At 46.9% G+C, this 13,896-nt stretch overlaps 1 protein-coding gene across 1 annotated transcript; it reads right to left on the reverse strand.

The window, feature by feature from the left end:
* Positions 1-1,760: 1,760 nt before the first annotated feature.
* Cfp (complement factor properdin) lies at positions 1,761-7,392 on the reverse strand. Its single transcript, XM_008842519.3, has 9 exons — positions 7,195-7,392; positions 6,954-7,104; positions 5,661-5,836; positions 5,098-5,268; positions 4,774-4,965; positions 4,389-4,562; positions 3,970-4,161; positions 3,715-3,826; positions 1,761-1,992 (listed from the first exon to the last, which is right to left on the reverse strand). The coding sequence occupies exons 1-9, from the start codon at positions 7,256-7,258 to the stop codon at positions 1,827-1,829; spliced, it is 1,398 nt and encodes a 465-aa protein (XP_008840741.1). The 5' UTR covers positions 7,259-7,392; the 3' UTR covers positions 1,761-1,826.
* Between the last annotated feature and the right edge of the window lie 6,504 nt (positions 7,393-13,896).

A 13,896-nucleotide genomic window follows, 5' to 3' on the forward strand; every position in this document is an offset into this window, starting at 1 on the left:
CCTGAATCTGTGCTCCACAGAGCCATCCTGACTGTGGCTCTTCCTGGGAATCTGGTAGGCTCCTAGTACTTGTCGGCCTCTGGTGCCATTCTCTTTTCCCAGGTGGCTCAGATTTTCAGAAGTTGACTTTTAGAATAATGTGCACGTCTCTCCTTGTGGAGTGTCTCCACTACCCAAGGCAGAGGTAAACTCCTGATGTGTATTTGTACCAGAATCATACCCACAACACACACATACTCATACATACACATAACTCATGGTTATGGTGCAGTTACAACCTCTTACACCACGTACATTCAATACATCCTTAATTCTTGCACAGCCCCTTAAGTCTACATCACACAGTGACATGTACCTCACAATTCACATATACACAGCCAAACTTCCACTCTTGCAAGCACATACCTCTCACACCCTGTAGTAGCAACCAGAAACCCTCACTGTGGCTCAGTCTTCCCAAGATGACCAAATAATCATTGACTTGTCTTCCTTTCAACCCATCAATTGGCTTATTTTATGTGTTCTAACAAGACTCTGGCTATTACAAATCTCTCACTGGAACCCCCCCGCACAGAGGAGTCCCTTTCACCCACTCCATAAAGTCACAAACTCTGTTCCCAATAACACTGCACCACCATGTGTGGTGCTTCAAAAATGTCCAGCTCACTACCCTTCTGTGCTGGCTTCTTCCTTTGTAAAATGGGCACAATACTTACCCTCTTGGGTTCATTGTGGATTAAATAAATCCACACTATGAAAAGTCTTTAGACATTACTGGGTTCACAGCAAGTTATTTTCTAAGTGTTAGCTATTACAATTATGATAATTATTCTTATGTGTCTCATCAGGAAGGGGTTTGGCATTCAGTGAATGGTAAACAAATGAGCAAATCCTAACAGCATTAGTGTCTGGGTTTGTTCTCTTTACTGTGGAGACATGTGCAGCTCTGATTCCTCTTCTTCCCTATGTCCCCATGTCTAGCACTATTGTTAGCATACAGTAGGCATGAAGTGTTGAATACATGTTTGAACAAAAAGAATGCCTATTATGAGTCTGTTCACTGGCTCAGATGGCTTCTCCTTCTACCAGTCCTCCCCCAGTCCAGATGCTCAGACTTATCTCTAGCATACAGTAGGCACTAAAGTGTTAAATGAAATGAGGGGGAGGGGGCTCTCCTCCACACACATGCTGACTGTAGCTTCTCTTTGCCCCTGCCACAGTTCAAAGCACATCACAGCCACCTCCTCAATGCTCTCTCCCCAAGCTATTTGTTGCTGGTAATTGTGGTGTTGGAGTCAGGCTATTTTCTGTTTTCAGTGGGTGGGTGCAGGTGCTTGCTCAGCTGGGTACCAACCCTTACCATGCTCCATCCAGTTCATCATTGTGACAGATCTGCCAGCTGAGAGGCTCTGGTGGGTAGGTGGGACCTAGGAAACTTCATGAGGCAAGAGAGAGCAACTAAGTAGCACACTGGCCAATCAAGAAGTACCTACCTACCTGCTGGGGTGAGTGGCCAATGGCAAGACTCACAAACCTAAGCTCTGCAGAGACTTGCCAGGCAGTCCCAGGACACTAGTCCCACTCCCTTAGAGGTGTGTCAAAGGCAGACTGGCGCTAGGCACTTCCTTTCAATCCTTTCAAGCTGAAACCAGTGTAGAAGATTTCCACAAGAGGCCACTGCTACTTTGCCTTAGAAAAATGCTATTGACCCACTTCTAGGGAAGTGGGCAGGTTGTTTTCCTCCTTTAATAAATCTTAGATGAGCCCGAAATGGCTGGTTTATTGAGGTCTGGGAGGTCAGAGGGTCAGAATGGAAGCAAGATGTTTTAGGGTTTCTCCTCCTCTGGGTCTTTGCAGGCAGGCACGTGTAGACATGGCCGTTTCTCTTGTACCACCAGCTTCTGCCCCTGTAGCTCTTCACACAGTGGCCGTGGGATCCCCCAGAAGGTAACATTCTTCTCACCCATACCTTCGACCATAGAAACTGTAGGCCTGGGGTGTTAGGGGAGCAATGGAGGAGAGAAGTTCAGGGAAGGCAAGAATGCTGAGACAGAGTCTTACTCTATAGCACAAGCTAATCTTCAGCTCACAATCCTCCTGCTTCATGATTCTCCTGCCTTTGCTTTCCAAATGTGGGGATTAAAGGCAAGCCCCATCACAGCCAACTCAACAAACTTTGTTTTGTGGTACTGGGGATTGAACCTAGGGCCTTGTATGTGCTAGGCAATTGATCTACCACTGAGCTACCCCTAGCTTTTTTTTTTTACTATTTGTTTGGATACAGTCTCACTACAGTGCCCAGGCTAGTCTTGAACTCATTTCTGCAGACCAGGAAGGCCTCGAACTCATGATCCTTTTGGCCCTAGCCTCCCAAGTAGCTGGGATACAGGCCTGCACCACCACACCTGGCTTAACAAGCTCTTAAGGAGTGTTCATTGTATGTTTAGCTGTGATATTGGACTATTTTTGATAAATGGAAAGATTTTCCTGTACCTCAGATTCCCTCAGCTACAAAATGGCAATAATAGCAATAATAATCTCGATACCTATTTCACAAGGCTATAAGGATAAATGGATTCAGGTAAAGTGCTCAGAGTTGTGCCTAGTACACAATAAATGCTCAATTAATAATGGTGGCTATTAATTTTGACATTAATTACCTTCTATTACCTCAAAAACCCTTTATCTCTCCCCACACCCCACCTTGAAACCCTATTCCAAGTCATTCTTTCTCCTCTTCTCTCCCTGTCCCCACTTTCTCTTTTTCTCTATTTGTACCTCACTTTACGCAAACTGAATCCAGAAAGGTCTTTCCCAGGATTATTTTTCCTGCTAGGCAAGACCTCTATTCATTTACACCCAGATTCTCTCAATTAGCCCTTCTCCATACTATCTCTCACTTGTGTCCTCTGTATCTCCACCCAACATCTGTAACTCTTCTTTAGGACTCAGTCTGAGTCCAAAAGCTGAGACATCTTGTCTCAGTGTCAGGGCCCTCATGAGCTAGGAGAAAGGCCACTTAGCTTCAACCTTAGTTGAGGCTAAGAAAAGGATGGGTATCTTAACCCTCTTTAACACCTAGGCCATTGTGGTCTAGTAAACACTTCGGGTGGCTAATCATCTGTGCCCAGGACTCTGCTTACAGTCTTGAAATTAGAAAAGCTTTTCCTAACCTCTACCTGCCCAGGAAGGCCTGATCAACTTTCTAGGCCCAGGGGGTAGTGGCCAGTCCCTTTGCCACTTTAACCCATTATCATTTCTCATGTGCCTTCTGTGAGAGCTTGGCTCACCTGGATCCCTTGTGCTGATGGACCCGGGTTCTTGTATCTGCAACAGTTTCTAAAAAGGCCTTGAAGTGCCCCAGGACAGCGAGATGTGGAGTGGGTGAAAGGAGGTATGGATGACTGTGAGTAACTCTAAGTATGGTAACCCAGAGGCCAGTGAGGAAGGACACATGGACTGTATGCATGGGAACCAAGGTGTTTTAGGGTTTTGGCTGAGTGATTACAGTATAAACTGAGGAGAACAGAAGCTGTGAATTCTTTGCTGATATCCTCTCTTCTTACTTTCTCCCCTCTTCCTGAAGCTAGGAGATGGCACCGGCAAGGCAGGCACTTTAAATCTGGTGGTGAAGCTCAGGCTGGGTATAACTAGCTCTCTTCCCATCCTTCAATATCACAACCCCCTCAAAGAGACACTCTGCCCCCAACTCACGAGAACTTGGGGAGCAAGGCTGTGCAGAGGCGCTGGCGAACCCGGCTGGGGTTGGGTCCACATGGTGGTGTGCACAGCCCCCATGTATTCCACTGTGACCATGAGCCTTTTACTGCAATGAGAGGTAGAGTAGGCCACAGAGTCAAAACAGGAGGTCTCAATGGGAAATTGTGACAGGCTGCAGGGACATGGGTCCCCAGCAGAGCCTGCTGCATGGGCTGCCCACCCTCCCAGCATCCTCTGTGGGTCACTTACAGATACAGTTTTGGATGTTATAGCAGTGTCGGATATCCTGGTTTTTCCCAGAACATCGCTGTCCATTAAACTTGCGGCTTCCACAGTTCCTTATGCGTGACTGCTGGCCTGGGATTTCTTCGCAACTGATGGACTTCATGTTCACACGGGTACAGGTGCTCCATTTTCCCCAGGCCTCCCACTCCCCATTCACTGCAGAGATAGGGGTGCAGCAAAGGAAGCTTGGAACCAGCAAGGGGCCTCAGGGGAAGGAATAAAGGGCTGCGGGAGGGAGTAGGGGTGATCAGATGTGGGAATGGAGGAACAGAGGTGGACCAAGGTATGAGGTCAGTAAACAGCAAGGCTTTAGCAGAAGGAAGTGGTCAGTAGAGATCTGCAGGGGGCTTAGGCATGGATATGGTGTCTCCTGATGTGCTAACCAGGGCAAGGAATGGCCATGTTACAGATGTGAGTCCGAGTGTCATCACCAGCACAGAAGGGGCCCCCATGACGGGGCACAGGGCGATCACATGTCCGTCGTTCTAGGGTCTGGCCCAGGCCACAGGTCACAGGGCAGGGGCTCACAGGGCTCCATGGCCCCCAGCCTCCAGCCACTGTTGGAGGGAGAGAGGGAGTGAGGAAAAAGGCCACCTCAATCATGTTCCCTGCCTCCGGCCACCTCCAGACACTTGAGGCAAACCATCCTCAAACGAAGAGTTTCATGGTCACATGGTACAAGAACTCTATTTCCTCAAATCATACAACATCTGTGCTGGAAATAAACAGCTCCACTGACCAAGTGCCAATGGTTTCATCCCTGCATACCTGGGCAGGGTGGCAGGCCAGTGCAACCCCGATATTCATAGGCTAGTCCTGAGCAAGGCTTCCCAGGAGGCTTCTGGGATGGTGCTGGTGCAGAACACATGCGGCTTCGTGTCTCCTTAGGTTCTTGAGCTCCACCAAAGCAGGAACCTGAGCAGGGGCTCCAGGAGCCCCAGGCTGCCCAGGCCCCATGTGCTATGGTGGGAGGGGGAGGGTGAATATGTGGTCAGGTATGCTCATGCCTTTTCTCCCTGGCAGTTTTCTGATTTGACCCCACAGACCCAGCCTGGGTGTCCCCTTCCATGCCCTGTGGTTGTCCTTACTTACTAGGGCAGACCTGATTAATGTTACAGGCCTCTGACTGCTGGGCCTCTCCTGGGCAGCGACCCCCACACTTGGGGACTGGGTGATCACACAATCGTTGGCGGGTCCGGGTTCCTTTGGAGCAGGTGACAGAGCAAGGCCCCCAAGGTTCCCACTCAGACCAGCCACCCACCTCTGTGAGAGAGAAGAGATGGGGATAAGATGGAGGTGGGGTGCCACTTAGGGTTCCTTACTTTCTTGTGTGTCCTCATATCTTCTGTCCCCATAGCTTGCCTACCAGCACTGCCCATCCTCACTATGGCAGCAGCCTTCAAACCGGTCACTCTGCTTCAGGTAGTCTGTCCTCTTCCCAAACCAAGTCAAAGTGAATTTCTCCCCTGCTCACAATTCAAATCACTCAGACTAAAATGTCTTCACTTCCAGCACTCTCCTTCAGCTACCCCAGCCTCCTCCTTAGTTCCACACAAAGCCAGACACAGGTCCACTCTCAAAGCCTGATTTGATTCTTTCGGTTGCTAGGGGTAGGGTGACAAGGACTGCATGCCTACCTTGATGATCCTTCTTACCTGGACAGCATGGCTGGTCCTCACAGGCCTGTAGCTGCCACTCGAGGGTCCCAGGAGCCACCTTCTCAGAGCATTGTCCACCTCTGCCCACACAGCGCCTGTGTCGCAGCTGGGACCCCTCAGAGCATGTCACTGAGCAGGGGGCCCACGAGGACCATAGTGACCATTGTGGGGACCTGCAGAGAGGAACCCATGTTCCATCCTGGTATGACCTGACAGGATGGCATATGGGACTTTAAGAGTATGGGTAGGCACAGAAGGAGTACTAGGTACAGGATGGATCACTTAGGGATGGTGGGTATTTAATAGAAAGAAATTGCATATACAGTAGGGGTATGACAAATGTTATTTCCCTTTATGACCAGGGCCCTGGAAATTCCCTAGCTTAGGGACAAAGCTAGATACACAATAAGCAAATTTAAGGACTAGGAGCCCAGAACCTTTCAACCTACCACCCTGCATGGTAGCAGGCAGACAATCAGTGTTTACTTAACAGAAGCCTTTATCCCAATGAGCTCAGAGGTTCCCTCAAAAACATCCTAGATCTATCCTTAGTCTCCTGCACAGTACTGGGTATGCATGTTGATGCTAAAGTGATATGAACTGTTAGTATGACTGGGGTTCCAGAGCTGCTCTCCAAGATCTCCATGCCTCTCATCCTCAGTGGTATACAAGGTTATATATGGTAAGAAGTTAGGAAATATAGCTACAATACAGTAAGGGCTTGATATATGCAAGCTGGAAGTCATGATTAGGAGACTCTAGTAGCCCTTGGAGATCAAACTTCCACCTAGGCCCTACAACGTATCTAGGATGGAGGAATTTCTCAATGAATGTGTTATCATAATTTGGGGTTTGGCACTGCCTCAAACTCCTCCATTCCTACAATGTATCTATATACAATAAGCACTCAATAAATATGAGCTGTTGTCAGAAGACTAGAACTACCTTCAGAAACACCCAAGTTGCACTCTACCTGAAATGTTTACAGGAAGCCCTGACAATGGTTTTCACTGAAGCTGGTTTTGTCTCCCCCAGGGGACATTTAGCAATGTCTAGAGACAGTTATGGTTGTCTCAACCAGTGGACGGAGTTGTTAACAACATGTAGGGGAAGGCCAGGGATGTTACAAAACATCTTACCATGCACAGGTCAACACCCATACCCCCAACAAAGAATTTTCCAGCTCCGAAGGGCTGAGCTATGGTCATGAGGGCCTTGGGAGGCACTCTTGAAAGCCCCAGAGAAAGAAAGAGCCTTGGGTTGTAGGCCTCAGTCCAGGTCCCCTCGAACCTGCATATCTGACAGAGGCCACCATTGCGTTCCTGGAAGGCATAGGCAGCATTGAGACAGCAATCCTCCACGCTGACACCTCCTCCCAGTAGGTTCTTGCACCTGCCAGAGGACTCCTCATACTGGGTGAAGCAGAGCACAGGGTCCGAACCTGTAACAGGACCAGGGGAGGGGAATGGATGGTAAGGGATATGGTGGGCCCAGGTACTCTGGGGAGACAGCTAAGACCTCATTCACTCACCTGTGGTTGGCAGGGTGAGCAGTAGCAGCAGTAGCGAGTGAGAGGCCTGTACTCCAGCAGTCATCTTGAACACTGCACTCCTATACTCCCACTCAGAGAAGTGGCCTTGCTTTATCTGGGCTGAGCTGCTCCTGGAAAGAGGAACTCAGGGCAGGAGGAACTGGGAGGGTATAATGCAGGGCCTCCTCAGTTCTGACTTCTCCCTTGACCCCTCAGCCTCCTCTTCTTTTTTCCCCTCCCCATTTCCTGTGTCACCCTTGCTCCTGTTTTGTTTGTCATGCAATCTCCGATACCTAATACTCTGCTCTGCCTAGCAACCTTTCAATGCTCAATCAACACTTGTGAGACAAATTCTCTCTGAAGAGCAATGAAGCCTGAGAGTTTGAAGTAGGAACCTCCTAGCTGTTTGACCTTTAGCAGTCACTTCGAACTCTCATCCCTCTTAGTTTTCCTATTTTTTAAGCTTTTTTTGAGACAAGGTCTTCCAATGTAGCCATGTCTGGCCTGAAATTCCCTAAGTAGACTAGGCTGGCCTTGAACTTGCAGTGAACCTGTCTTCCTCTGCCTCTTGGTCCTGAGATTACAGGCATGTAACACCATGTCTGACTTGTTTTGTTTTGACCTGTAAAATGCATGATTAACCATAGTGACAGGATCTGTGCCATGGAGACACTGAACAAGAGTGAAATCGGAGTAGACCACCTCAGGCAGTCTGTCTGAAGAAAGCATCAAGGCAACTGTTTCATCTTCCATCCTGAAAGCCCACCCCTCTTCCTAAAAGTGAGGTTCCTGTGGTTAGCATGTGCATGTGAGAGTTCAACACAAGGGAAGTGAGAAGGGGAAGTACATGTTTGGGGATTCAGAAGTGGGGAACTGGGTATACTCATGGCCCAGAGGGTCCTAGGTGCCCATCTGAAGAAGCCCTTAGGATCTAGGCTAGGAATGAGAAGAGAGAACTAGCAGGGCCATTTCCATTAGAATACACAGGTAGAAAACATTCCCCACTCCCTGAAGCCTGTTTCTGCTGTAAAATGTAAAAGGCTTGTAATCTTAGCTACTGGGAGGCTCAAGAAGGCAGACTGAAAGTTCAGTGCATGCCTGGACTACAGTTAAAGGCTACCCTGGCTAACTTAGTGAGATCCTGTTTCAAAAATTAAATTTAAAGGCACTTGCCACCAAACCTGATGACTTGAGTTTGTCCTCAGGACCCACATGGTAGAAAGAGAGAACCATTTCTTGAAAGTTGTCCTCTGATCTCTACATGTACATTGTGGCACATGTGAACTCCCCTGCCTCAAATAAATACAATAATTTTCTTTTTTGGTCTTTTTAAGACAGGGTCTCCCTGTAGCCCCAGTTGGCCTGAAACTCGCTATGTAGACCAGGGTGGCCTCAAACTCAGAGACCTGCCTGCCTAGGCCTTCCGGGTGCTGGGATTAAAGGCTGTGCCACAACACCCAGCTACTCATTGGATTTTTTGAGACAGGATCTTCCTGTGGCCCCAGGTGACCTGGAACTGGCTATTTAGATCAGGCTGTCCTCCTCAGGAAGATCCATCTGCCTCTGCCTCTCAAGGCTGGGATTAAAGCCGTATGCATCATGCCAGCCTACTAAGGTGTTTTATAGACTGGACTTGAGCTTCTGCAGATCTGGCTGCGGTGTAAGCAGGGTTCTGAAACCAATCCTCCATGGAGGATTCCAATCTTCCAAGAGGATGTCCCCAGCACTTAGAACCATTCTGGGTACATGGAAGATGCTCGACCACAGGCTGACAATAAATACATTTTTTAAAGGGCTGAGGGTGGCTGGAGATGCTGCTCAGTTGGTAAAGGGCTAGCCTAGCATTCACAAAGCCCTGGGTTTATTCCCCAGCACCATATAAATTGGGCATAGTGGCATATACCAGTAATCCCAGCACTCTGGAGGTGGAGGCAGGAGGATCAGAAGTTCAAGGCTATCCTTGGCTACATAGCAAGTTTGAAACCAGTCTGGGCTACATGAGATCCTGTTTCAAAAACAAACAAACAAATGAATGGCTGGGTGTTTAGCTCAGTGTAGAGCATTTGTCCAGTATGTGAAAGCTTTGAGTCTGATCTCCAGTACTGCAAAAAACAAATGCACATTTGCAGCACCTGACACAAGGATTGAAAATTAAAAATTTTAAGTACTTAAAACAGTGCTTGGCATATAACAGGTGCTCAGTGTTCATTAAATTGACTTATTCAGTATTTATTGATCATCTGTTGAATGTCAGATGTGGTTCTCAGGAACAGATAGCAAAGTGAAAAGGACAGATGAAAATCATAGCCCCTTAAGGATTTACACTCTACAAGGGGGGAAGACAGGCAATAAACATCGTCCATCAAAATCTTCTCCAACGACCCTTCTTGGTTGGCACCCTTGTCACTCTCTAGCCTTAGGATACATGAGAATCACCCCTTAATTCTATTGTAGATTGTTGGATCCCACCCATTTCTGATTCAGCAGGTGTGAAGTGGGGCTCCACAACATACATTTCTAACAAGCTCCCAGGAGACACCGATGATGCTTTGGGAACCACACTTTAAGAACCACTATTTCAGTCCCTGATCCCTCTTTACTTTTGTTTGTGGGTCTCATGTAGAGAAAACAACTCTACATGTCTTGTTTTCTGTTAATGATTAATTAATCTTCAGCCCATTTTCCTGAAGGTAAACCTCACCTCCAAAGACCTACTAATTCCTTTTCTCACAAGCCTTAATGAGTGAAATTCTACAACCTTTTAAAAACAGCACACTTTGTGCACTGGGGTTGTAGCTTAGTGGTAGAGTACTTACCTAACATGAGCTAGACCTGGGGTTTGATCCCCAGCATCACAAAAATAAGTAAATGAAAACTGTCTTTTTAATTCACAAAAAAGAGCTTGAGAAAGGCAATGTTCCAATTCTCCCATAAGCACAGAGAACAACCATTTGTAGAAAATTAAAATGAGATAAAAGATTTGGTCAGGAATTAAATCAAAGTCCCCTGCTCTTGATTTGGGAGTGATAAGGTGGTATTAATATTTTTATTCACATTGAAGTATTCTGATTCCTGAGAACCTCAGCTTGTCTCTGAATGAGCGCTCTGAACGGGGGATCTTGTTAAGATTCCAAGACTTCAGCTGTCAGTGCTGTTATCTTGTGAAAACAAACCTGCAATTCTGCCTGGCTGCTTTATTTAATCACCTGTTGCCCTGGTAATAATGCTATAATTGATATTTTGTTCCTAAACGGCATACTCATAGGATCCCCTGTGGATGAGGGTTGTCAGCACTTCTATCTCCCATAGAAGTCTACATTTAAATGACTTGGCAGATTCCTTATTTAAACAAAGAATGACAGTCTGGTCTTATTACTGCCTGATATAATCCATTTTTTTTGAGACAGGGTCTCCTTGTAGCCCCAGCTGTCCCGGAACTCACTACGTAGACCAGGCTGGCCTTGAACTCAGAGATCCGCCTGCCTCTGCCTCCCAAGTGCTGGGATTAAAGGCCTGCAAAACCATGCCCAGCTGAAATAATCCATTTTTCTGTCTCTTTTTGTCAGTTTCCCTCATTGAGTTTCAGCTCCATGAGGAAAATTTTTTTAGGGGGCGGGGCAGAGTTGAAATGAGGGCTTGCTATGCAGCCCAAGCTAGCCTTGAACTCATGGCAATTCTCCTGCCTCAGCCTCTTGGGTGCTGGAATTACAGGCTTGCTATGTAGCCCAGGTGGGCTTTGAACTCGTGGCAACCCTGCTGCTTCAGATTCCACAAGTGTACCACACCTGGCAAGGGCAGAGAATTTTGCCTAATTTGTTAGCTGCTAGGTTTTCAGGGCGTCAGACAGGTATGAGCTAAAAGTAAATAAGCAATAAATGTCTGATCAGATAATAAATGAAATAAACAGCAGTTGGATTGCTGATAAATGCTAACAGGAACAGTATGAACTGGCGGGGGGAAAAACGGGCATCACTTTCCAGCACCTATTTCAAGTGCTGGGATCAGATAAGACCACCTAGAAATGGTGCATGAGGAAGTCGTTTCAGGCAAAGCTCAGGGGAACCCCAGCATTCCAAGTTTTGGAGAACTGGAGGCCAGTCCAGACTGAGCAGGAGGAGCTTGTGGAGGAAGAGGACGAACAGATGAGGCTTGGCACTTTCACTCTGGGACCTCTCAGACATCACCTCATTTGATCTCAATTACTTTCATGTTTTATTTTTCCACCTATGCACACAGTTCTTGGAGTCTCTACTATAGTCTCATAAACAGGCCCACAATCAACCTTTTTTTTTTTTTTTAAGACAGGGTCTCTATGCAGCCCTGGCTAGTCTAGAACTATGTACACCATGTTGGCCTTGAACCCAGAGAGCTCTGCCTGCCTCCAGAATGCTGGGATTAAAGGTGTGCACCACCATGCCTGGCCTACATGGTTAAAAAAAATACATTTATTTGGTGTTTGTGAACATGCATGTGTGCCATGGCATTCATGTAGAGGTCAGAGGATAATTTTCAGGGGTTGGTTCTCTCCTATCTCCATGTAGGTCCTGGGGACTGAACTCAGGTTACGAGGCTTGGGTGGCAAGTGCCTTTACCCACTGAGACATACTTTTTTTTTTTTTTTTGTCTTTTTTGAGACAGGGTTTCCCTGTAGCCCCAGCTGGCCTGGAACTCACTATGTAGACCAGGCTGGCCTCGACCTCACAGAGATCCACCTGCCTCTGCCTCCCAAGTGCTAGGAGCTGCCACGCCCAGCCCCCCACTGAGACATCTCACTGGCCCCCTTTTAGTTTTATTTTACTTAATTTTACTGACGGGGGTAGAGGAATGGGTGTATGCATGGGGGGGGGAACACTTGCATAGAAGTCAGAGGAACAACTTTCTGGAGTCAGTTCTTTCCTTCTGCCTTGTGGGTTCTGGGAATTGAATTCAGGTTGCAGGGCTTGAATGGCAAACTGAGCGATCTTGCTGGCTCTACAGGTTTTAAAAAAAGATTATTTTTTTTACTTATGAGTGAGTGCTTGTAAGTACACCCGTGTCATGCAATGCCTGCAGAAGTCAGAATAGGGCAATGGATCCCCTGGAACTGGAGTTACAGACAGTTGTTAGTCACCTTGTGGGTGCTGGGAACCGAACCCAGGTCCTCTACCTGAGCAGTCAGTGCTTACCGCTAAGCCATCTCTCCAGCCCCTTGTTTTTGGGATAGGGTCTCATGTAGTCCAAGCTGCTCTTGAACTCCTAATCCTCCTGCCTCCACCTCCTGAGTGCTAGGATGACAGGCATGCATCAGCACACTTGACTTACATACATACTTAGATATGCTCGATCATATAACATCTCAGGCACTGTCATTCACTCAGGGTGTCACTGTCTCTTTCACTGATCCCCAGCCTCACTACAGTCTCCTACTAACAGTTTCACACACCCACCATCATGTCTCATTTGGTTAGACTCACCAATATTTCCTCTAAGTCAGTTTTCCCACAGGTACACACAGTTCTCATCATCACAGGAGCCATTTCATTTGGCCTATCATTTTCTCACATAAACCATAACAAGTCACACGTCACCAGTCTCTCATGAAGTCTCTTGCACATATAAAATCACTATTTTTCCTCCCCCTCCTCACTTAAGCCACTTAGGTCACACCGCCAACAGCTCCCTATAATGGCTTGTTACAGTCTCCTCTGAAGATTTTCACCTGAACACACAATGGTAAAGTACCTAAGACACTATCTTCCTCACCTACTCCTGCATTTCTTCTGAATTACCTTCCACCATAGTGAATCCTTTATTCACAGCTTTTTTTCATGTTCTTTTGAAAGTCTCTGTGGCCTACTCTAGCCTCAAACTCACTACTCCAGCTCGACCTCCCATGCTCAGTCAAAGCCTTTAATAAAGTCTCTTGTAAAGTTTCACTTAGTTTCTTAGACACTGACCCACCCACCCACCCATTCATTTCTCTTGTAATTTCACTTAGTTTCTTAGACACTGACCCACCCACCCACCCATTCATTCAGTCTCACCATCTTTTCCCCCCAGTTCCCTTCTGATATATACAGTCACTAATTCAATTGCTACAAGGCTCTGGGTAAGCCTCCTGCGATTATGCTCCCATGTCCTGGTCGGTCATGCACATCATTTTCCTCAAACATGAATCCATGCACAGAATTACAGCCTCCAAGTTTCTCACATACCCTGATCACATGGGTCACTCAGCATGTCATTGGCTCAGTCTCATTTTTCATAAATGTATTCACTTAAGTTTTATGGAATGTTTCACAGACTCTCAGACACCATTTGCTGATCAAGTTTCTCTCTACACCTGCGGAACACAAGTCCCTGCTACTGCTGGTCTCATGTGAACAGTCCCTCTTTTCCTCACAGATAGGTCTGTGTTTGGCCTCTGAAGTCTCATCAGAGCCCGTAGGGAGGCTACAGTTGTTAATTGTAAACCAGCCTGTTACTAGTCTCAGACACACACATACTTCAGCTTTAGCCTTTCAGACTTTACCAGTCACAACCAGCCTATTTCCTTCTTTACCATGGTTTCCTTGAAACATTTCCATACACATATTCTTATACCTTATGTCTCATCAGTTACTTCTTAGGCCTCATGGTCATTTCCTCTCACAATCAACTTCTTACACATATACTCTAATGACTTCAGCTAACAGTCCAGCCTTAATTAAACAGTTTCACACA

This window comes from Nannospalax galili, unplaced genomic scaffold, assembly GCF_000622305.1.
Source record: "Nannospalax galili isolate Female #2095 unplaced genomic scaffold, S.galili_v1.0 scaffold741, whole genome shotgun sequence".
Lineage (NCBI taxonomy): Eukaryota > Metazoa > Chordata > Mammalia > Rodentia > Spalacidae > Nannospalax > Nannospalax galili.

What these genes read in the sequence shown, in the direction of transcription:
- Cfp (XM_008842519.3), bottom strand. Translation starts at nt 7,258, where the DNA reads ATGACTGCTGGAGTACAGGCCTCTCACTCGCTACTGCTGCTACTGCTC. An exon ending in TGGCCTGCCACCCTGCCCAG is followed by an intron (nt 4,563 to 4,773) that starts GTATGCAGGGAT and finishes TCCCTCCAACAG; the next exon opens with TGGCTGGAGGCTGGGGGCCA. An exon ending in TAACATCCAAAACTGTATCT is followed by an intron (nt 3,827 to 3,969) that starts GTAAGTGACCCA and finishes CTCTCATTGCAG; the next exon opens with TAAAAGGCTCATGGTCACAG.